Source organism: Rhincodon typus, chromosome 22 (assembly GCF_021869965.1).
Source record: "Rhincodon typus isolate 14 chromosome 22, sRhiTyp1.1, whole genome shotgun sequence".
NCBI classification, from domain to species: Eukaryota; Metazoa; Chordata; class Chondrichthyes; order Orectolobiformes; family Rhincodontidae; genus Rhincodon; species Rhincodon typus.
In genome coordinates this window covers 17,201,070-17,225,739 of record NC_063353.1, presented here as the reverse complement: position 1 = coordinate 17,225,739, position 24,670 = coordinate 17,201,070, and the positions used below count along the sequence as shown (strand labels likewise).

Genomic DNA, 24,670 nt, shown 5'->3' with positions numbered 1-24,670 from the left:
ATTCTTGCTGTGAGACAAGAACGAGAGAATTATTGGAAACCAAGCTGTTTCGCACTGGGAAAACAAAAAATTCAATGCATGAGTCACTAAGTGAAATTATTATCCAACACCAGGATTAATTGATCTGCTCGATTTCTGACAGCTTCCTCTGAGAGATAAAGTTTACAATATTGGACGTACAAAGGAGATGATTAATAATTTACCATAAGTGGTTAGTTACAAGGCCAAACAGAAATCTCTATCTCTAGTTGGAAATCAGTGGCAGAATCCTTAGAATCAGCAAATTGCTGGTTGATGGCCACCCCATGAGACATTTTTATCCTAAAGCATTTGAATTGCAAGAGGCACGGATTATATTCCCACACATCATCTTATTTTTAATGTTACCTTGCCCCTATCACTCCCTCCTGACCAATTCTGTCAATCTGGTTCAAAAGAAAAGCAGAGGCCTGGTCTAGCTAGCAAGTCAATGTATCCAAAAACTAGATCAAACAGTTACATTTTAATGTTTGCAAACAGGTAGCAGGATCATAATTCTTCGTGTACGTCCGAAGTGTTGAAAGTAAGCTTAATAAGTACCCAATGGCTGAGCCTTTGAAATTTTACTTTTCTCTTTACTGCAGTTATGCTATTTGAATTGCAATTCACATGAAACCTTTGGTAGCGATTTTCACTTGACCATCCGACAGACTGTAGGTGGCTTTGAAGCTTATTTTCTGATCTTACCGACCCATTGTGGAGCATCTGAAAGATGTCGGTTTCCAATTTTCACTTGTTTTCTTGGGTGGCTGCTCTTTACACCTTTCATCTGTGCATCCATTGGGCTGAAATGTTCTGACCAAGGCACTGATGTAAGTCCCCCACCAGGCTGATTCAACATTGTAGAGATGTGGGCATGAAACACAAAAAGAAAACAAATGTTTATCATTCAGTTTTTCTTCCCTGGGCCTCATAGGGAAAGCTTAGACCTTTACTGCCCTGCCAGGGATATAGAAATGTCAATAGGAGCTTCTGGGAGCTTGAGGCATACGAGAGCTGCATACAAGGCTAGTGCCACTGTTAACATTCATTGCCTATGACTTTATAGATTAACATGGTAGAGCAGGGTTTTTAGCTGTTGCCTTCCTCCATCTGGTCTTAGTCCGTTGTGATCTAGCATTAAGAAAACATAGCCGCTTTTTGCAAATGCTCAAAAGCTACTGTCTGAGTGTTGGTGCAATCAACAGGGGGCTCACTCTCCCACCTTCAGACCTCAGGAATTCTGGAGGGCAGCTTGGCAACAGTTCACTTCTGTTTTCCTTCTGTAAGCGGGTAAGCACTTATCTGTCAGGGACAGATGGAAAATCATCTCATGGGATTGAGATAAGGCCCAGGTGTTAAAACAGTTCAGAGTATATTTCTTGAGCTGGAGATGAAATTTTAAACTCACTCTGCTGCTCATCCACTGAAAACTGTACTGGAGTTAAAATTGGAGCCGTTGATTTTGCGTTCCTTGTCCATAAGGAGCATGAATTGTAGTTGATTACCAATCAATGTGGCAGGCAGTTTGTTTCTGTATAGATTGTCCACTTTGTAGGATTCGTTCCAAAGTCGATTGAATTCAGGTTCACACCCAGAAGAACAATGATTCAGAGATTCAAATGAACTATTTTTGTAAGACCAATGTTTTATTGCTTCTCCCAACTATTTAATGTGTATTTAATACAACCTTAAAGACAAGACCCTATAATGTGGAAAAATAGAGGGTTCTTCACACCCTGGAATGAGTAGAACCTTTTGACATCTCCTTTTCACTTGGATAGTTCACCATTAATTTTTCTCTTTTAGAGGCTAACGAGGTCTCCTTTATTCCCTGACTTCTGGCGACCTCAGTTTCTCGGTACCTTTCCATCGTCCTCTTTTATGTCTGCTGCAAAAGTAGATTTCCTAGTGTTCCAGAATTTTCTTTCGGTTTAGCTGGGAACTGTCTTGTTGAGTCCCTCCCTCAGTACGTTGTCTCATTCGACCTTCAAAGCAGTCAGGTTAATATTTCTGCATTCCCTCCTTTGCTAATAATACTTTTAACTACATTCTTGTCTGTGCAATACACTGTGTCATTTTACTTTCCCTAAAACTGATATTACACACTCCCTAATCCCTCACTTCCCTCCAGAACTAGTTTGTATAAGTGGCAATTTATTAGTTAAGGGTGATTGACTGCTCTTATTTGGTCATAATTAGCCATCTTATAAATTATATGTCGCCTGAAAAAGTGACAGATTCATGCCCTTTAACCACAATTTGCCATGACACAATCAAATCCCTCAGTCTTTAACTTCGTCTTATTAATTAATGCTGATTGATAATTGCATTTTTGAAGTCAGCTCAGCATTTCTTTCAATCTCCATGTGTTTTTTGGGTGGAATTTATATTCTTAACCATTTTAATGATGATGTGATTATGTGGACAACAGGGGTTTTAACTGAAGTAATCTTTATGAAGGACGTGTAACTCATTGACTATAATATTCTCAGTTCAATTCATTTTCTAGTCTCATCACTCAATTTATTATTGTGATGATGTTGTGATACTTGTACATTTCTAGCCAGATTACGAGCATACTATATTTTCACTGAAACAGCTTGATTGGATGGAATCATCAGAAACTGCCCCCCTCCAAGTCTCCTGCAATCCGAGAAGTGGCATATGGGATAAATCTTAAACCCATTGTCGCTGCCTGAAGAAGAACCTTGACTTATATTGACTCAGGCATGGACTGCCACCCAGTTCTGCCAGGCATTATTTTTTATTTGCTCGTGGGACAAGGGCATCGCTGGCTGGGCCAGCATTTATTATCCAGCCCTAATTGCCCAGAGGGCACTTTAAGAGTCAACCACATTGCTGTGGGTCTGCAGTCACATGTAGGCCAGTCCAGGTAAGGATGGCAGTTTCCTTCCCTAAAAGACATTAGTGAACCAGATAGAGATAACAAGGTGTAGAGCTGGATTAACACAGCAGGCCAAGCAGCATCAGAGGAGCAGGAAAGCTGACGTTTCGGGCCTAGACCCTTCTTCCCCTTTTTGAGAGATGTAGTGATGGATTGGGGTGCTCCTTTGACATCTCCTGTAAAAAAGCAACATAAACAGGTAACCTATACCCAGGGTTCTGTCTATTCCATTCAAAAGTGACCCAGTTTTCTGTACCCACAAGAAAGAGAGCATAATTATGTCTGTTATACTTGTCCTCCGCTTTGTGACGTGATGTATAACCAGCTTTTGTTTGATTCCAAGCACTTGGTTGAGATCAGGAATATAGAGCATGGAAAACAAACACACTCCACACACTGGGGTCTCAGTCTGAAGGCATGAGTACTCCACTGATATTGGCTTCTGTAAAAATGAAATAATTACAAGAAATATTACTTCAGCATGATGATTTCAATCAATTTCAGAAAGTGAGTGACTACAATTAACTGAGATAGCATCGAAAGCAGATAAACTGACATCTGTGCTCAAAAACTGAAGTCCATGACATTGATACTCTAATACCAACATCGTGCTTAGTCAGATATAAAAGCATTAACTAAAACAACAAATTATTTTAGATTTTCTCCATTATGTTAAATTGGATGTCATTTTGGCCTCTCCCAGAATTCTACCTGCACCCTGCAGGAACAGCAGAAGAAGCATCTTGCCATTTAAGAATGATTTGTTTTTGGTTCAGAAGGTATTAAGAAATAAGAATGGACTTGCCGATCATGACATCTCAGAATATTGTGAAGTTCTTCCAAGCCAATGTTAGTTTTGATATTCATTCATTGTTCTTAGGTAAGCAAATATGACAATTGATTTTTGCAGAACAAGCTGTGAACAGTAAATGAATAATATTTGTTTTCAGTTTAGTTGGCTGAGGAATTACGCAAAGTGATCAGGTTAACATTGCATTGTTCTTAAAATGCTTGCCCTGGAGGCATAAGTGCTGTTAACTGAGTAAAACTGATTTCCACATTCCATAATTCATAGATAAACTAATAAAAGAGAAAAAGAAAATAATTTCAATCATGCCTTGGATGTTCAGAGCATTTTACTGCAGTGTTCTGATATAGTGATTGCTGTAATGTAAGAAAAGCACACAGTTTTTGCATAGCAACTCTCACAGATATCAATGTGAAATGACCAGATGACCTGTTTTTGTGATGTAGATGGAAGAGTGAATTTTGAACAGACAACAGAGATAACCCCATGATCCTCCTTGACTCTGACTTTATAACTCTAATAGTGTTTTGAATCTTTCACATCCATTTGAGAATGCAGATGGGACCTTAGCTTAAAGACTTGTCTGATAAACAGCACCTTAAACAGTGTAGCACTCTAAAGTACTGCACTGAGATGGCAGCTTTGACTTTTGTGCTCAAGTCCTGGAATGAGACTTGATTCCACAACCTTCTTATGCAGCAGGGAAATGCTGCCACCTCAGCCAAGTTTCAATTCACACAAATGTGCAGATCTCTTCCATAAACAAGTGGGTGAATACATTAGGTGCTGAGGTACAGTAAGTCCTTCCTTAAAGATGGCCTGATTACCATTGTTTTGTTTTAATACTGATAAGTTAATAGGGCCTGTAATCTCATTGAGCCTAGTAAGATTCATTTAATGTCATTTCTTGTGCAACCTAGTTGGCACGTACCCTGGTCCCATTCTGCCACCTTCACCTCCAAATGGTTATGTATCCCCATTCATGACCACTTGAGTTGAACATGAGAGCATAAGAACTAGGAGCAGGAGTAGGCCATCTGGCCCCTCGAGCCTGCCCCGCCATTTAATAAGATCATGGCTGATCTTTTTGAGACTCAGCTCCACTTACCCGCCCACTCACCATAACCCTTAATTCCTTTACTGTTCAAAAATATAAGAACAAGTTGCAGCCTCTTCTACCTCCCTAACCCACACATTGCTTTCTTCTCCTGGACTTGGATTCTCATTCAAAATCCCACTTCAGTCTGAAATTGCTGTTCCAAAGTTGTGAAAGTGTGAATCCTGATAGCTTAGATGCACTGAGGCTGAAATATTCCATGTCTTTTTTTAAAGAAATGTGCTTTTCAAAGCTCGCTGCTGATCTCCCAAGATCGAGAGGGGAAAGTGGTGCACAGGTACATTTACAGAAAACAACATGATTACAAAAACCCCAGCACTTCTGAACCATTGGGACTTGCACTTGCATACCATCTTGATGGAACGCAAGTCCAGGATAAGGGGCTGGGAGGAGAGAAGGATGTCATGACTGGGGGAATGACATCGCAACTTGGAGGCTTGGGAAGTGAGAATTGTCTGTAGGAGCAGGAGGATGAGCAAGCATGAGCTTCAGGAAATAGGATTGCTAGTGAGCAGTAATGACTATGAATAGCAAGTTAAGTTTTTCTCTCATAGTCTTACAATTATTTTATTTTGACAGGTATCTGATTTACCAATGTAGGGATTTAACCATGTGAAATATTAAAACTTAGAGGGTATAATGTTTCAATATCTGTATTTTAAGATCCTACACAACTTAAGTTAGTTACTTCCCTTGAAGTTGTGATTTTCAGGAATGTCACCACACCTTCAAATGTGAAAGTACTGGATTGACTATTCAATATCAGCAAAAGCCCCTGATCTGATCTTGCAGAGAGGTGTTAGTAACATTGAGGAATTAAATAGAATGTATATTTTTAAGTCCTAACATACAACAAAAGGTCATATTGTATAATATCACATCACCCAATATTACATTAATTGCATTAAAATTTATTGAATCCACATTACAAATTCTAGAATCCCTTTGAATGCAATACTTCCGCAATGAACAGATATGCAATCCTTCCTGTTAGATTAGACAAGATAAGTCCATTGGAAAAATGTTGAAACCAGCAAATCCCCTATCCATGTCTTCTATTTATTGTTATTTTCCATTTGCCAGCCAAAAAACTGACAAACAGATGGGCTGTGCTCAATGTGATTGTCATTCCATAAAATGGACGTTACCTTAGGGGAACTAGTGCTCTATAAAAAGATTGTGCCATAATTATTTCTCAGTTTTACATTGCGTGTTTCTGCAGCACTGTAAGTATTTTCCACTGCACTACAGTTTTAAAGGGAACACTGCTTTTTTGACAGCATACCATGTCTTTTTATATCCAGAACTTGTTAAACAGCAAAGATCCACACAACAAAAGAACACAAATGTACTAAAATGTACACCAATTAAAATTTGACTTGAGGTAGACATTTGGATCAGATATTGTAATGGAATATATGTAGTGCTATTCATTATTGGAGCCATTAACTAGTCCATGATAATGCTTTAAAAAAATTGTAAGTAGTGAAAGGAAAATGATTTCATTCAAACATTCATGCGATTAGAAATGTTATTCATTTGATAATGGTGATAATCATAGAATCCCTACAGTGTGGAAGCAGGCTATTCGACCCTTCGAATCCACACCACCCCTCCGAAGAGGATCCCACCAAAACCCAACTGTCTACCCTTTCCCTGTAACGCTGCATTTCCTGTGGCTTACCCACCTAGCTTACACATGCCTGGATACAATGGGGCAATTTAGTATGGCCAATCCACTTAACCTGCGTATCTTTGGACTGTGGGAGGCAACTGGCTCACCCAGAGGAAACCCGTGCAGGTACGGGGAGAATGTCTGTGTGGAGTTTGCACAGTGGTCCAAGGGTGGAATCCAACCCGGGTCCTTGGCACTGTGAGGCAGCAGTGCTAACCACTGAGCCACCGTGCCACCCGATCTGCATGCACATTATAATGGTAAATTTTGTATCACTATTCTTGGGATTGATCTCTGTTTTACTTGTTCCACACCTTCATCCACTCACCTACAAACATTTTTTAGCCACACTGGGTTCCTCTTTCTCATCAATCCGTGTGATCGGAGTGATTTGCTGCTGCTATTTAAGGGTATAGGGATCTGAAATGGTTGGTGCTGAGGAGTGCCTTAAGCATCACCCACTACAATGCTGTCATATGGTCTTGGTGCAAGAACATCTTAGGTTTCTCAAAGAAATGAGACCTACCATCTGCATCATACTGACAGCCTCTGTAACAATACCTGTCAGATCACTGTGTCTTGCTAACATGCGATCGACTACATTTTGTTAAAGACGGGAGCCTCTTTTTATTATACTGCCTCTACCACAATATACCAAGTGGTTCCTGCAGATCCTTTCCAGGAAAGAGGATGGTGGCAGCAAATTTACAAGATAACATTATGAATAATGGTGAGGATTCATTTAGCAATATGGTGGAAAGTAGTGTGGCAGCCTTTAACAACAGCAGTGGAGCAGTGGAGATTTGAAGATTCCTTCTGTCACATCTTTAAGAAAACTGATTGTGCAGGTATTCAGCAGTGGGAAGGGCTGACCATTAAGGAACCTGACCGAACACCTTGTGGCAAGATTCAACAAGGTAGAATCTGCAGTGAAAATATTTCAGACACATGCAGCATAAGGAAAGAGTTTGGAACCAAGAGTATTAGTCATTCCAAGGCAATTACTGATTGCATTGAGTGCTCGGGATTTGTAGGAGGACCCCTGAGTCAATGTTCAGCTGAATAGCAAATGGACATCAGAGACTCTCTGAGTCAAGTTGAAGTCCCTGGTGAACAAAGGGAAACTTCAAAAAAGCAGAGATTTACAGACTGAGGAAGCAAAAAGTAAGAGAAATACTTCCAACCTTTTTGTGCACAGTGAGTGGGCACCATGAGGCATAGATAGAATGAGGCTACAAACACACTTTAAGACAGTTCACAAACCTGGGAATGTTGCAAAGGCAGTCATGAAATATGAGGTCAAGGAATATTCGGTTGAGAAACAGTTGGTCATGGAACAACCAGTCAAATAATAACTGGCATGAACTCCTAGCAGAACCACAACGGAATACCGAATCCATTCAGATTAGTTATGTTAGCATAAGAAATTTGTTTCATTAAATGACTGCAACTGAATTGGATTAGCAGAAATCATTTCTAAAGCTATCAACACTGAACTGAGTTTAGATTGTTAGGAATCAGCAAAATTTGCAGCAAAGCACATGTAATGAGATAGCCAGTGAGTATTATATCACGCTTGAGCTCATTGATGAAGCTTTAACTGATGTAATTCAGAATGCAGCACAGCTTGATGAGCAAATAGTAATGACACATTTAAGACTGATGTCAAACATTGAGGTGATTCTGAAGACAAGATCAAATAGAGAATTTCATTTCCTCATCTTCCCAGGAACAATCATAATGAGCAGTGACAGAGATCATGCAAGCAAGAAGTAATCCTTGAAGTGAAAATGGTGGTTTCACCAAGATTGGATGAAAACCCGCAAGTTATGCAACAAGTCGAATGAAGAGTCTCAAGCACAAATTTACCAACAGAATAAAAGTCTGTTGAGAAGATTGCAGATGTGGTGCTTACAACCCACAGAAACCACTATTAAGAAGGGAGCAGCCAATGTGCAAAGGTGCAGGACAAGATCGAGAAGATGTTACCTCTTCAGCAATAATAGAGACTTGCAAAAACTTGCTTGGTCCAGCGCTCCAGGATACTGCAAAAATACGAAGTGTTTTGTATGGGGCATCTGTCCTTAATGACGGAATTGCATGAGATTAAATGTTGTCCTGTTATTGCTTTGGAGCTTGCCCATTTCAGCAGCAAACACATCCACTATAAAGGAAATCCAAAAGGTACATGGTCCTCTAGTTTACAGGCACTTTCAAACTTCCCGCAATCAGGAACGAAATCAAAGTCAACAATCTGCAACCCAAAGATCTACCATTCTTCCAAGTCTGAAGAGAACATGTTCTGGGAGAATAGTGAATCCTGCAGACTGCCTGATTATGTAGCTTCAGAGATTTGGAGGGCAAGATGAAGCAGTTATAAAAGTAATTGTACGCACGTGTATGAATATAAATTATGCGGAAAAGGCTGGGAGGTGGTGGAGATGGTGTGTATGTAATGAAAGGGTTAATGTTGAGGTGTGCTTTAACCATCACTGACTATAATGTGATAGGGACTTAGTGCGAGGCTGAATTTTGAAAGACTAAAACTTACCATCTGGGTCTTCCTCAGTTTCAGTAACAATGGTTCAATCTTACCAGAGATTGACAAAGTGTCATTTTTGTCAAGTTGTACTGAGCGTTTCTCTTTGTGAGGCCCAGAGGGTTGTCTCTTGCTGTTGTCCCAAACTGATCTCATTTCCAATAGTACATCACTTGCCCAATTTTCCCAGTTTCCATAGGTGGAAGCTTTCTCCACTGCTGGGATATCCCTGGCGCAGAGTTTGAACCTGGTCAATCGTTGGCAATCCAGAGTTGTCCTTCATTGTGCACATAGTGATACAGCAACCACAGAGCAACACTCCTTGGGGCACATAGGTGGCACAGCTGAAGCTTCATTGCACATACAATAGCACATTCCTGCATCTATCATCTAAGTACCAGGACACACAGCATTCCTGTCCTTAGATAGTGCTGTCAGATGCAATGTAGCTAAGTCACTGCTACTCCTACTGTTTTCTGCATTTCTAAGTTTTATTGTCTGCAACTTTCAGAATCATGCATTGGCCAAATGCCTCACTTCTATAAGTTAAGCTTGTTACGTTCACTTATTACAAGTATATTCTGATCGTGTATGTTTTCTACGAATTTTGCTTTCAAGTAATCATGTTCGATAATGGTGAAGGATATCTTCTCAAAAATGGCTGAAAATCCGCTTTCATGGTTTCTTTGTCAACAAAATAAAAGAACATCTCTATTACCTTTATGGAGTTTGGTTTAGGCCTTAGATGGAGTATTGTGTTCAGTTCTAGGCACTGCTATTTTTGGAAGCATAGTGAGGCTTTGGAGAGAGAGTGGGAAAGACTTCTTGAGGATACCACCAGGGATGAGTTCTGTGGAGTTACAGGAGGAGTTGGGTGCTTTCTCTTATAACACGGGACGTTGAGTGAGTAAAAACTGAAAGTGCTGGAGAAACCCAGCAGGTCTGGCAGCTGCTGCTGGACTTGCTGGGCTTCTCCAGTATTTTCAGTAACTTCAGATCTCCAGGTTTCGCACTGTATCGTTGTTTATTTCCCCAAGATTAAGTTGAGATTTGATGGAGGTGATAAAAATTACTCAGGACTTTGATAGAGGAAATGCTGAGAGCCATTTCCAGTGGTGGAAGGATTAAAGGAACTCCTGACCCCCAAAACCTGTCCTCCATCAATGAGGCAGAGTGAGGAGTGTCATGGAATACTCCTCATTTGCCGGGATGGGTGCAGCTACAATAACACCAAGAAACCTGACACCATCCAGTGCAAGTAGCCCGCTTGATTAGCACCACATCTGCAAACATCCACTCCCTCCACCACTGACGCTCAGTAGCAGCAGTGTGTACTATCTACAAGATGCACCGCAGAAATTCACCAATGATCCTGAGCCAGCACCTTACAAACCAATGACCACCTTGTCTGAGAGGGTCATAGATGCGGGTTCAATCATAACCTTCCATAGAAATTGGAAAAAAATACTTGAAGGAGAAAAATATTACTTAAGAGTGAAGAAGGAGAATTGGGTATGGAATTAATTGAATAATCCTGCACTGAGCTGACACTGGCACAATGGGCCATCCTTTTTGTGCTGTATCAGTGTAAAATTCTATAGTCTTAATTTAAAGTTTGCTTTCTTGTCAGGCAACCCCATTTTTGCAGAAAATGAAACATTAACATCGCATATTAAAAGTAAATAAGCAGAAATAGACAATCAACAGCATCTTAGAGATAGCAAGAGCTGCAGATGCTGGAGTCAGAGTCAATGCCGTGTGGAGCTGGAGGAACACAGCAGGTTAGGCAGCATCAGAGGAGCAGGAGAGTTGCATTTTGGGTTTACACCCTTCATCAGGACGAATTGGTAATGAATACATATCTACTGAAAAGCATTATACATTGGGGGAGAAAGTAACACATTGCTAAATGGGTGTATTTTACTAAGCTACAAATCAGTTCCTGGTCTAAATTTGTGTCTGTTGGTAATCTTTAAACCACAAGTGAAAGTCCCAGATTTCCATTTGGCATTTTCCATCCTTTAGCGCAAACAGCTGTTGTGTTATTTCCATCTGGGGAGACATTGGCATCAGTAATAAATGGAAAACAAGAATGGAAAATAGATATGATAGGAATGCATGGAATTTGATTTGGCTAACGTTATCTTTAGCCAGTAACTTAATATTAGAAGTAGATATTGTGCAAAGAAAGTTGTTGGACTTGGAGCAACTGAGAAGCTCCATTGAAATGCTAAAGGTCTTCTGTTAATTAAGGAATAATCCAAGCTACAGCTTCAGGAAAGTGATGGCATTGTTGCTGGACTAGTCATCCAGAAACACAGGTAATGTTTTGGGGACCCAGGTTCGAACACCAGCACTGCAAATGGTGGAATTTTAATTCATTAAATTCTGAAAGATGACATAAGATTGTAAATTGTTGTGAAAATCTGTCTGATTTCATGAATGTCCTTTAGGGAAGGAAACTGCAGTCCTTACGTGGTCTGGCTTATATGTGACACCAGAAACACAGCAATGTGGTTGACTGTCAACTGCCATTCACTTGTATCAGCTATTGAAAAGTCTCAAAAATAGGCATGAAACCAGATGGACAAACCTAGAGTGACTCTGGCACCAAAAATGACAGCAAGAAACTCAGCCCTGTTGATGCTGTTAACAACAACTGGGCACAAGTGCCAAATTTGGGAGAACTGACTTTCAGACTAGTCAATCAGTAGCCAAACATAGACAGCACCTTCTAAATCCTTGGTCATTACCATCTAGCGGAGCCAGGGCATCAGATCCATGGGAACATCATCCTGTGCAAGTACATCTCCAAACCACTTACCATCCTGACTGAGAAAAATATTGACATTCCTTCAGTGTTGGTGTGTCAAAATCCTGGAATTCCCTTTCTGACAGCGCCGGGGGTCTGCACCCACAAACTGAACAGTCGCAGTTCAAGACAGCAGCTCACCAAGATCTTCTCAAGGGCAACTAGGATTGGGCAGTACATACTCGCCCAGACAGTCATCCCACATTACAAAAATGCATTAAAAACATTGCTACCAGTATTACCTACTGTTCTATCCTTTGGGTCAGAAGGAGAATTTCTAAGCGGATGCCTGACACAATGGTATCAATGATGAGTTGTAGATGGAGCTGAACTTATTTTCGTAAAGACAAGCTAGTGGAGCAAAATAATCTCTACAGCAATTCATGAGACTCGCAATCAAGACTACAGCAACCAGAGCCACATTAGTACAGCAAGGTTATTATTGCAGCAAGTGCAGTGGATGGAGGGTTGTTGCAAAATACAAGTTTTAAGTGTAAAGTCAATCCCACAGTTTCTCTGTTATTTCCAAATTTTCTGGAGCTCTGACTCAATGAACTTGAACCATTGCAATATGTAATCTGCAGACGATGTAGCCATTATTCCAAAAAACATTTCGAAATGGATTTCCAGTAAGAATTGAAATTGTTGTTGGTCCATAATTCCAAAAGCATTTTTTTTCTGATTGCAGTTCCAGTTTTATATTCTGGTCCAGATTTCTTTATTGACACACAATAAATTAAAAATCCCAAATGATTTTTCAATCCAGTGGAATACAGACAATTGCATTGGAGCATGGGTGAATTTTATGCTTTTACGGATAGAGTTACACAATGCATTCTCTTGAGCCTTAGAAGAGGGCGATGAGTCTTGACAAGGCCAGGCAATAAAAGAAATGCTTGTCTCCATGGTGATTAATGGTGCTAACCTAACTCAAAAGTGATCAGGTCACATATTCTTCTGTGTGATAGCAATTTTTTTGTCATGCTGGTTTCTCGGTCAGCACAGTGAACTACGCTGAAGTAATGGCCCAGGTAGACTGAAAAGTGGTAATCACAGTCAGACTGCATTCTGCTCGTATTTTTGAATTTATTACTTAGCTTTGCACTTCTAGCCAGGAATTCCAATTCAGGCTCCATCAGAGATCAACACAATAATGTACCCCACACCCCCCGATAAAGCAGGACATTTGGGGTGCAGGGAGTCAAAGTCAAACCATGCCCATTTTTGCAATAATCAGTATGCTGTGGTACAGAGTTTTAAATAGGGTGGCACAGTGGCTCAGTGGTTAGCACTGCTGCCTCACAGTACCAGGGCTCTAGGTTCAATTCCACCCTCGGGCAACTGTCTGTGTGGAGTTTGCACATTCTCCCCGTGTCTGCGTGGGTTTCCTCCCACAGTCCAAAGATGTACAGGCTAGGTGGATTGGCCATGCTAAACTGCCCATAGTGTCCAAGGATGTGTAGATTTAGGGGGATGGACCTGGGTGGGATGCTCTGATGCTAGGTGTGGATTGTCACGATAGGGATTCTAAGATTCTAAGAATATCCAGCAGCCCAGCATGGCACTGAAAGCTGCCATGAAAGGATAGGTAAGGTATTTGTGGAGTGCTAGTTAAGTTAGGTTGGGTGGGAGTGTCAGGGTTGACGACAGTGTGGGCAGGATTGTTGGGGTCAGTGGGGGCAGAGTAGGTGTGGGGGAATGTTGTGGAAGGGTGGGTGGGCAGGCAGGGGAGCATGTCAGGGCTAGTGGGCAAGGTCAGTCATAGGGCTAGCGGGCAGGAGGAGGTGTTGGATCTGGTGGTGGCAGAGCAGTGGAATGGGTTGCATGGCAGAGAGGTAAGTATTGGCAGGGTTGGGTGGGGAAGATGGTTATCGGGACCGATGGGACATTAGGTCAACGGCATCAGGTCTGGGAGGGGGTCGGGGGTGGAATCATGTTGGGTGGGGGAGGAGGAGTGGCTATCAGGGCACTTGGGTTGTAAGGGGTCGCAGGAAGCATAGTTAGGAGCATGCCTGGGTAACGATTAACAAAGCTGAAGCACAACTCTCCAGATTATTTGATGTTTCGGGTTTTTATTTTGGAGGGCTCTAGGTGTAAGGGGATTTTCCTGGGCAAATCCCATGGAATTCCAGGGGGTGCTGACATCCAACTCCAGTCTGTGCTGTCGGATGACTCTCTAACTCCTGGAATGCCCGAGCAATTGCTTTACTTGCTGCAAAATAATGGATAAAGGAGGGCTGCGTATGTTGAAGACAACAAACAACATCAAAGATTGTTTCACTGGTGCATGGAGATTAGTGAAATGTATATCATATTCCTCAGCTGGTGGCAAAGTACAAGGATAATGTGTGGTGATTCCCATAGATTCGATTGAAAGCTTGTCTTTTTATTTATTTCTTATTTTTATCTTCGGGTTTCTCGGTTCTGTTGGGAACGTGCTCACCACAAGTCACAAATTGGTTAATCCACTGAGTAGAAAATCAATGTAGACACTTTAGTGCAGTACTGACAGATTACTGCATTATCAAAGGTACCATCTTTCAGTTAATACATTAAGCCAAAGGTCCGTCTACCATCAGTTAGATACAATATATCCCATGACTATGAGAGCCAACTATTAGGAGTGTATAAACTGACAATAGGAGCTTAATTAAATATGTAAAATGGAAGAGAGATCTGAAAGTGAACATAGGTCCCTTAGAAAATGAATCTGGGGATAATTATGGGGGACGAGGAAATGGCAGAGGAACTAAACAGATATTTTTCAATAGTCTTTACAGTGGAAGATACTTTGAACATTCCATTAATACTAAGGAAGATAGGAAGAATTAAGTACCATCACCATCACTAAAGAAGTAATATCACACAAACTGATGGGCTAAAGGCAGATAGGTCCCCTGGTCCTGATGGCTTACATCCTGGGATCCTAAATGAGGTAGCTGCAGAGATAGTTGATGCATCGATTGTAATTTTCCAAAAATCCTTTGATTCTGGAGAAGTACTAGAGAATTGGAAAACTGCCACTGTGACACCCCTATTCTAAAAAGGAGGGAGTCAAAAAGTGATTACTGTAGGCCAATTAGCCTAATGTCTATTGTTGGAATGATGGAATTAACTATTAAGGAAGTAATAACAGCACATTTGGAAAAACATAATCTAATCAAGCAGTGTCAGCATGGCTTCATGAAAAGGAAATCGTTCTAATTTGTTAGAGTTTTTCATGGAAGCCTCACCCAGAATTTATAGAGGAGAACCTGTAGATGTGCTGTATTTGGACTTCCAAAAGGCATTCAACAAGTTACCTTACAAAAGGTTAAGTTTTAAAATAAGAATTCATGGTGTTGGAGGGAGATACTGGCATGGATAGAGAATTGGCTCATGGGCAGGAAACATGAACTGTACAAGGTGGTGGTGAGACTACATCTGGAGTTCTGCGAACAGTTTTTGTCCCTTTATTTAGGAAGGATATCATTTTATTGGAGGCAGTTCAGAGAAGGTATACTAGGGGGCTGGTGCCTGGTATGGAGGGATTGTCTTATGAGCACAGGCTAAACAGGTTGGGTCTCTACTCACTGGAGTTTAGAAGAATGAGAGGTGATCTCATCGACACATACAGGATTCTTAAGGGGCTTGACAGGATCAATGCTGAGATATTTCCTCTCATGGAGAGTCTAGGAAGGGCACATTCGCAGAATTTAAAACTAAGGTAAGGAGGAATTTCTTCTCTCAGAGGATTGAGAGTCTTTGGAACTCCTTACCACAGAGCGCTGTGGGGACAGGGCCCTTGTGAATATTGTGAGATAGATAGATTCTTGATCTGTAGGGCAATAAAGTGTTACAGGAAAAATGCAGAAAAGTACATATGAGGAATTAAGGATCAGCCACGGTTCTATTGAACAGTGGAGCAGCTTCAACGGGCTGAATGGCCTATTCCTGTTCCTGTTTCTTATGGTTTATGGCCTTATGAGCAGTATTTCTCTCTCCACAACATCTTGTAAAGAAGAATGTGGTCACTATCACATCGCTACACATGGGACCTTACTAAGCAGTAATTGTCTGCCTTGCTTCCTACATGGCAATAGTTTCTACACTTCATAAAATGCTTAATTGATTATGAAGTGCTTTGAAGTGACATGAGATTGTGAGAATTATCAGAAAAATGCAAGTCTTTTTTTTCCTCTTAGGCGGTCAATTTATAATTCTGTCCATTTTTAACCTAGAGATGAAAAGAGTTGGTGTCTTTTGCCTTAAAAGGTTATTGGAATGTGTTCAATATCAGAAATATTCAATAATCTGTCAAGTAATTGAACAAAATTCACATGACGTTATGAGTTATTACTGACAGTAATATGTACATTTCTACAAATAGGCAAACAGAAGATTTAGGGATTTAGTTTCAATAATATACAAAAATAGATTGCAGGAAAATATTATCAACATTTTTCTTTCCATAAACATGTTCATAAAGTACATTGTGGACTTTATCCAATCTATTTGAAAGATAGGCTTCTTAAATATCCTGTGATTCTCAATGTTATCAGTCTACTGCATTAATCCATTCTCACTTCTCCATCATTCAACTTTGGAGTGCTGCCTTTATAGTCAGCAATTCCCTTTTATCCTCCAAGCCCCAGTATTATGTCCCATTGACTGTTTGATCACCCGAATTTTACAGATTTCCCTGTAACTGCATTCCTGTAACCTTGCATTTATCATGGCTAATCCACATCAGCTGGACAACTGCGGGGCAATTTAGCATGGCCAATCTACCTAACCTGCACATCTTTGGACTGTGGGAGGAAACCAGAGCACCCGGAGGAAACCCCACGCAGACACAGGGAGAATGTGCAAACTCCACACAGACAGTAACCCGAGGCAGGAGTTGAACCTGGGTCCCTGGTGCTGTGAGGCAACAGTGCTAACCATTGAACTACCATGTTGCCCCTGATACAGTGTATTAATGCTGTCAAATAGAACTTGGCATGGTGTATATGGAAATTTGATAAAGTATTTGAATTCTAAGTGGTTACGTATTTTGCCAAAGACAGTGCTAACAGAAGGCTGACATAAATAACTTGAGCAGGACTTGCCCACAAGCCAAGCAATCAAGTGAGACAAATGCAGAGAGTGCAGGGGAGACTCAACTGGCCTGGCAGCATCTGTGGAGAGAGAGACAGAGTTAATATTTTTAGCCCAGTATGACTCACCTTTATTTCTGAAGAGCCATACTAGAATCAAAATGTTAACTCTGTCTCTCTCTCTCTCTCCCCACTGATGCTGCCAGACCTGCTGAGTTTCTCCAGCGTTTTCTGTGTTTGTTTCAGATTTCCAACATCTGCGGTATTATGCCTTCTTTCAAGTAATCAAGTAAATTGGGTGGGCTGAATAATTTTTTCCCCTGTTGTATATTGCACACTCTGTATCATCGTAATGGTATTAATGGGTTAACACTGGAAAATGAACGTGGGGAAATCAGTGATACAGTCTGAATCCTTTAAGGAATCCTCTGCCTTCAGAGTGTGCCATGCAGTTTATTCTTTTAAAATTCAGATGCTGCACTAATTTTGTGTTTTTGAGTGATTTTGAGGGATTTTAACAAAAGTGTTTCTTTATTATAGAGGAAACATTACGGTATTGAAGATTATTCAGGGATCATAGACCAGAAGATGTGTTCATTCGTTAGTTAGAGAAATTAAGTATGGAATGATCTTTGAACTATCTTTTAATTCTGGGAAGGAGTCAGTTTGCAAAGCCAATGGGCAGTTAATAATTAACAATAAATCATTTTGTAAGCAATTTTATGACTTGTATTATAAAATGACATGAAAAAAATAATCAAGGCTGATGAAGACATGGTTAAAATATGTTTAAATAACCTATTTTGTTGCAGAGGTTGCCCCACAAGTAACCGTTACAGCACCAGAAGGTAATCACCACAGGAAAAGTACAGGTCCCACCCCGGATTGCTCACCACCGTCCCCAGATACAGCACTGAAAAATATCGAGAAAGTTATCCGACCTCAGGTAAGTTCAGTTGGTGTGACTAACCTATTTTTGCTGCTAAATAAATAGGTTGCAAATAATAATCTAATGTTTCACAAATATGAATCATTAGATTAAAATAGTGCTGGTATTATGAAACTCCAGGGTTTATTTAAGTAATGCTAATATTTTTACACTATTTGAAGCAGGTATCACTCATCTTTGTTCTACTTTAATAAGAGGAATGTAGTCTATTTATTTTTACTTGCTGACAACAATTCAAGTCTAAAGCAATGATGGTGGTCGATCGATTCCTTGCTATTTGTTACTCATGCCACCTTTGCTGTTGGTTCAGCTCCTTTATTGCTTGTTCAATCTATGCAATACGTGAAAGTAGCCTAGCTTGAACTTTCCAAAATGCATTTCTGGCCCATTTGAAGCATATTTCTCAGTGGAGCAGTTCTGTTCTCTAATTAATCCATTTTCTTATGTGAAACAACGTATTTATGTATAATTTAAAAAATGGGAAAAGGAAAATGATGGTTTTAATTTGTGCCATGTGTTGTCTAAAATAACAGAGGAGGTGGTATTTGGATTGGCAGAATTGCAAATAGCATCTTCTCCAACACAGGCAGACTTATAAAAATTGATGAAGTGGAAGCAGTGGCATGTCTATAAAGTGGGCAACTATTTGCATGGAGTTTCCTTCCAATTGGTCCATGTAGGAATCTTACTCCAAAAGTATCTTTTGTTGGCAACATGAAATCCAACACCTGTGGTGCCAATATTGTCAGTCAGTAGTTAGACTGTTGTACATTTTGGGTCTGTTCTGACCTAAATGCCAGATCATTCTCACTGTAAAACTGAGCAATCAAAAGTGTAGGCTTTCTTCTTTCACTTCATGGTGTGCAATAAATGATGAGTTATCTTGCAAAAGTGTTTATATTTGTATAAGACCATGTGGCATCAATATTTGCCTGGCAATTAATTGCTTCTTCATTGTAGAAGTATAAGGTTGATAACTTTGCATATTTGCATCGTGGCTAAGGCTATTAATATGATTTCCATTATGGCATCTCCCTGTTGTCAGATTAAAGACAAAACTTGATGTTTTGACAATTCCGGCATCTGCCAGGAATGATCCATGCTCTACAGTATCCTATTTTATAAGCTGCATGGATGGAATTCAAGCTGGAAGGATACTCTCTGGTGATGTGTGGTGTCGGAATGCCTAAGTGGAAAGCTTTCCTATCATGTTTAAGATTATAGCTATGAATGATCAAAGCTTCTTATTGTGAAAGCGTCTCAAACTGCTTTAAAGCTGTCATGCATGTTCATTGATATACTGAAGGAGAGCTTCCAAATGTATTTTCATCTTGTAGATTTTAAGTAAAAGCAATTTCTGAGAAAGAATGAGTTTTTATTTACATAGTGTTGTTGATGTTATGAAGACACAAAATTTATCTCAACCAATGTCACTGTTATTAAGTCAGCGAACACTGAGTAAGTTATATTTATCCAATGCCTTTAATATAGAAAAAAGGTGAATTTACAATAGTAAAATTAGATTAAAAATGGATGCAGAAGCTAAGAAGAGCAAGAAATGAATTTTGCAGAGAGCTAAAAGAAGGGGATGGTCTTTAGGGAGCAGAGGGGATTAAGGGATTAGAATGTAGAGCTTGGTCAGCTAAAGATACAGCCACAGGAATTGAGCAAAGGGTGTAGGGTGCAGAAATAAATATATCAGAGAAATGAAGAGCTGTCAGAGTTGAGCAGAGATGGTGTATGGTGACAGGATAGATAATGGTGTGTGATTGGAAAAGGTTTTAGAGATGGGGACAGATGAAACTATGATGGAACGAGCCATAGACAAGCACACTTAAGGTGCAGAAGAGGATGTGGACCAGAGAGCTTTAATGATATAATAAGAATGATGGATTACTGATTTTCAAATGCCATCTGTTGTGTTTGTATCTGAAAAAATCTGAGGGGGTTAAATTGAGGAGTACCATAAGCGTCATCCATTGTGACGATGTCTTGTGGACAGAGCAGTTGTGAATATGAAAGGAGTGAGACCTAATATCTCAGTCTCTGTAACAATGTCTATCATATCAATGTGGACTGTAACTAGTGTATCTACTACAACTGACTCTTCTAATTAGACCAGGAAGTGGTTTACCACCTTAAACCAAAGAGGCCATGAAGTTTCCTGCACTTAAAGATATAGTGAAGGTTGCTACCAATATTGAGCAGCGGCTCATACAACATAATGAGCTCTCCTTGAAAGCAACAGTGTAGATTTGAATTGTGTAAGCTTTAAAGTGCCTTCTCAAAAAGCACAGTCAGCAGCAGGGAAGAGCTGAAGATTTGCAAACCCGACAGAAGAATCCTTGTGACAATCCTCACAAAGGAAGAGGATGCCAGTGAAAGCTAAAAACACTTCAGAACGAGCAAGGGACAGGTTACAACAGGAGAGTTAGCAACTGCCTGCAGTAGGAGAATCAGTAACTCAAAAGCAGACACAGGCTGCATCCCCAGGCAGTGGCTAGTGGGATTTATCCCAGGTTGGAGTTTAGCAGTGTGTGAACAGATGTCAGAAACTCCATGAGTAGAGCTTATAATTCCTGGTGGACAATGGAAAATTTAAAATGGCACCAAGATCCAGGCCAGAAAAGTGAGAAGTTTAAAAGAAATTATGGCTCAGATCAAGCAGTGCCACCATCGTGAGTGGGCAGCATAAGGCATGACTACAGAAATGGAAGTAAAGGATCCATTGCAGAAATATTCATCTGAGGTCGCACTGTGAAGCTAGTTTTAAGCAATGACATTGAGCAGATTAAATCCCACAGGCGGCCTGTTCTAACAGGGACAGAACGTTTAGGAGACTTTATTTAGGACATGAGAAAGGCAGGTGATTCTTCTTAAGTGCCATCATAAAGGCAGAAATCATTTATTTAAATTGCAAGTGGCAGGAGTCATTCAGCAAAGCTGTTAAAATGGGAATTATTTCTTAAAGCTGTGAACAGTGGGATTCATACAGTGAGGCCCTAAAGGGTGGGAAACCTCCATTTTTGTTGCAAGAAGGTAGCAATACTCAATTTCAGCCACAAAACATGCATAGCAAAGAGCAGCAGAACTGATATTAGTGTGAAATTTGTCAGCAAGCTAAACATATATTCCCATTACAAGGACAAGGCAGTGTTAATTTTGCCAGGAAGACTTAATTTCAGGGGTGGAACAAATAAAACAAGAGTTGGATATCATGAAGAAAACAATTTCTGAGATACAGAGTAGCTTCCAAATTAAGTACTAAATTAGAAGCTGAAGATTTTGGCAAGCCAATATCTCAGTGAATGGCCATCTCACAGGTTTCAACTAAGACACTGGAGCAAGTGTCACTATATTATCAGATAGTAAGCCTTGGTTAAGAAAATACAGTCAATAGCTGTCAATAGTATAATTATATGGTCCAGGAGGCATAGCACTGAAGATTAAAGGTACATTTCAAGCATCTCCAAAATAAAGGACACCAAATAACACAATCTTATACTTACTCAACCGAGAATTCTCACTTGAGTAGGAATGTATGCCTTGACCACAATCATCTTAAAACAGTAGGAGTTAAACTATGCATAAGTTAAAGAACAACTATTCAAGGAACTGTGCAAGTTGAGGAATAACCAATCAAAGGACAAGACTTCATTGAGCTTCCTAGACTCATGGCAGGATCCAAACAAAAATAGAAATCACTGAGATGGCTTATATTGGCAGTACAAATTTCTTTCGTACTGTCAATGAGATAGGAATCTGTCACTATGGAGGAACTGCACAAATGGTTTCCACTGCCATCAATCTTTCAACAACGGCAAGTGCTCAGACAGCAAGAGTTAATAAGGTTTACAAAGTTAAACAACATGAGATAGTCAATGAACTGTATCCCCCACTTGAGCCATGTGGAAAATCTATAACTGATTATAACTTGGAGTGTAACAGGTAAATAAATAGCCATGTTAGATTCAAGTGTGATGTTGCTGACGTGATTCAGAAATGGCTGTTTTAAGCAGAATATTTCCCAGGATGAATCCTCAGTTATGGCAATAGAGATCATGCCAAGCAAGAAGCAATTCTCAAATAGCAGAACTGAGAATGTGAACATGTTGGTTTCACCAATAATGCTAAGGGTGAATGAATGAGAGAGTCTGAACCAATCAACACCTCAAAATCAAAAGTTTACATGCTCCAGTAGAAATCTACAGATAGAATTGGAATTTCCTTCATTGTCACATGTACTCAAGTACAGAAGTACAGATCTGCAGTGAAATGTTTACAATGTTGCTCCACATGGCACTATCTTAGGTACAGAGTACCTAGGTACAAATCTTAGATACAAAAAGAGAAATAAAGGAACACAGTGACATTACTTATGGTTATTCACAGTATAAGTTAGAAAAATAAGAAATAAAGTAAAAAAGATAAGCATTGCAGTGTTTCTATAAAGGGCCTGCAGTGGATCTGTGCAGGGGGCTTCCATCCGTGGCCTGACCGGGTTTGCGCTGACCACCTGCACCTATCCCAAGTCCAACAACTGTTTCCACTCAGCTCCGAGCGTGCTGGCTGCACGGCTCCCCTCCAGCTCGTCTGGCTGTCCCGCTGTGCTCAGGCCTCCAGCCTGCAGGCCATCCCGTTCTGCTCAGGCCTCCAGTCCTCTGGCCATCCCCACTCCACTCGAGCCTCCAGCCCACTGGCCATCCTGCTCCACTCGAGCCTCCAGCCCATTGGCCATCCTGCTCCATTCAGGCCTCCAGCCCGCTCTGCTCCATGCCTCCATGCTGCTCTACATCAGGGAAAAACATCAAAAAAGGGGGAAATAAGAGAGGGAAATGGGAAATAAACAGAAGGAGTGGAGGAGCTCCAGATGGAGCATCCTACTCCACCACAGTCTTGACTGGAGATGTATTGAAAATGAAAATCTGCTGACACAGATTGAAGATGAAATGCACATAACTCTAGCAAAGCCCCTACAGAGAAAGAACAATCAATGTCCAAGGATTCTGGATGCTGCAAAGAAGAAATTGCCTGTTTCACCAGAGAAGACATCTTCCACAAAGGAAATCCAAATGTCATTCATTTTAAAAGATCCTACAGGCCTCAGACTGTCAGGAGGATATTCAAAGTCAATTGTCTTCGACTCATCAAACTAACAATGTTCCCAGAAAGGGAAAAACTAAGGCTGTGGGTAGGGCTTTAAATGAAATTGGGGGGGTTGGGAATTCAGTTCCATGAAAAATTATGGAAAAAGTTAAAGGAGTAGGAGTGCTCAGCACAGGTTATTTAAGTTCCCCGAGCAAGTAATAGGACAGAGAGTATGGAAAGGCTCAGGAATCTAACTTCAGGCACAGTAGAAAAGGGGGACAACTATGAGAAGAGGGGCAATCAACACAGGACTAAGGGTGTTGTACTTAAATGTGCACAGATGGAATACAACGTAGTAAAGTGTGAGGTTATGCATTTTGATAGGAAGAATAAAGGCATTAACTATTTTCTAAAGGGGGAAGGCTTCAGAAATCTAAAGGACAAAAGGACTCGGGGGTCCTACTTAAGGATTTTCTTCAGACTAACGTGCAGATTCATTTGACAGTTAGGAAGCAATTGTGATATTAGCATTCATTTCAAGTGGGCTAGAATACAAGAGAGGTGCTGCTGAAGCTCTATAAGGCTCTGGTCAGACTGCATTTGGAACATTGTGAGCAGTTCTGGGCCCCGTAACTAAGGAAGGATATGCTGACATTGGAGGGAGTCCAGAGGAGATTTACGAGAATGATCCTGAGGATGAAGGGCTCCTCATATGAGGAGCATTTAAGGACTTTGGGTGTGTACTTAGTCAAGTTTAGAAGGATGAGGGGGTATCTGATTGATCAGCTGAGAGGCCTGGATAGAGTGGATGTGGAGAGGATGTTTCCATTAGTAGGAGAGACTAGGACCCGAGGGCACAGGCTCATGGTGAAGGGATGGCCCTTTAGAACTGAGATGAAGGAATATGACAACCTAGTGGCATTATCATTGGTTTGTTAATCTAGGGACCTAGGTATTGTTCCAGGGACCCAGGTTCAAATCCTGCCATGGCAGATGGTGGAATTAGAATTCAATAAATATCTAGAATTGAGAGACTAATGATGACCATGAATCCATTGTCGATTGTCGGAAAAACTACCATCCTTATCTGGTCAGGCCTACATGTGATTAAGGATGGGCAATAAATGCTGGCCTAGCCAGTGATGCCCTCATCCCATGAATGAATAAAAAAGAGGAGGAATTTCTTCAGCCAAAGGGTAGTGAATCTGTGGAATTCGTTGTGCAGAATACAGTGACTGAATGCATTTAAGACAGCCCGTGAATGTATTTAAGACAGAGATAGAGAATTCCTTGATTGGTAAAGTGATCAAGGGACACAGAGAGAATGCAGGAGAATGTGTTTGAGAAACTACCAGCTTATGTAGGGTAGGAGACGACCTAGTGGTATTATCACTGGACTGTTAATCCAAAGACCCAGGTAACGTTCTGAGGACCTGGGTTAGAATCCAGCCATAGCAGATGGTGGAATTTGAATTCAATAAAAATCTGAAATTAAGAGTCTAATGATGATATAAAAATGATATCAGAAAAGAACCACCTGGTTCACTAATGTCCTTTAGGGAAGGGAACTGCCATCCTTAATTGGCCTACATGTGACTTTAGACCACAAGGTGTAGAGCTGGATGAACACAGCAGGCCAAGCAGCATCAGAGGAGCAGGAAAGCTGACGTTTCGGGCC

At 40.6% G+C, this 24,670-nt stretch overlaps 1 protein-coding gene across 8 annotated transcripts in view; it reads left to right on the top strand.

The window, feature by feature from the left end:
- The window catches only part of anks1b (ankyrin repeat and sterile alpha motif domain containing 1B), a 737,478-nt gene that overhangs the window by 515,464 nt on the left and 197,344 nt on the right, over positions 1–24,670 (top strand). For all 8 annotated transcript variants that reach the window (XR_007264449.1, XM_048610130.1, XM_048610129.1 and 5 more), the window contains one exon: positions 17,768–17,901. Coding sequence is in view for 7 of the 8 variants with exons in the window: in XM_048610130.1 (XP_048466087.1) it covers positions 17,768–17,901 (134 nt within the window). In the remaining variant the exon portion in view is untranslated. The remainder of the gene's footprint in view (positions 1–17,767; positions 17,902–24,670) is intronic.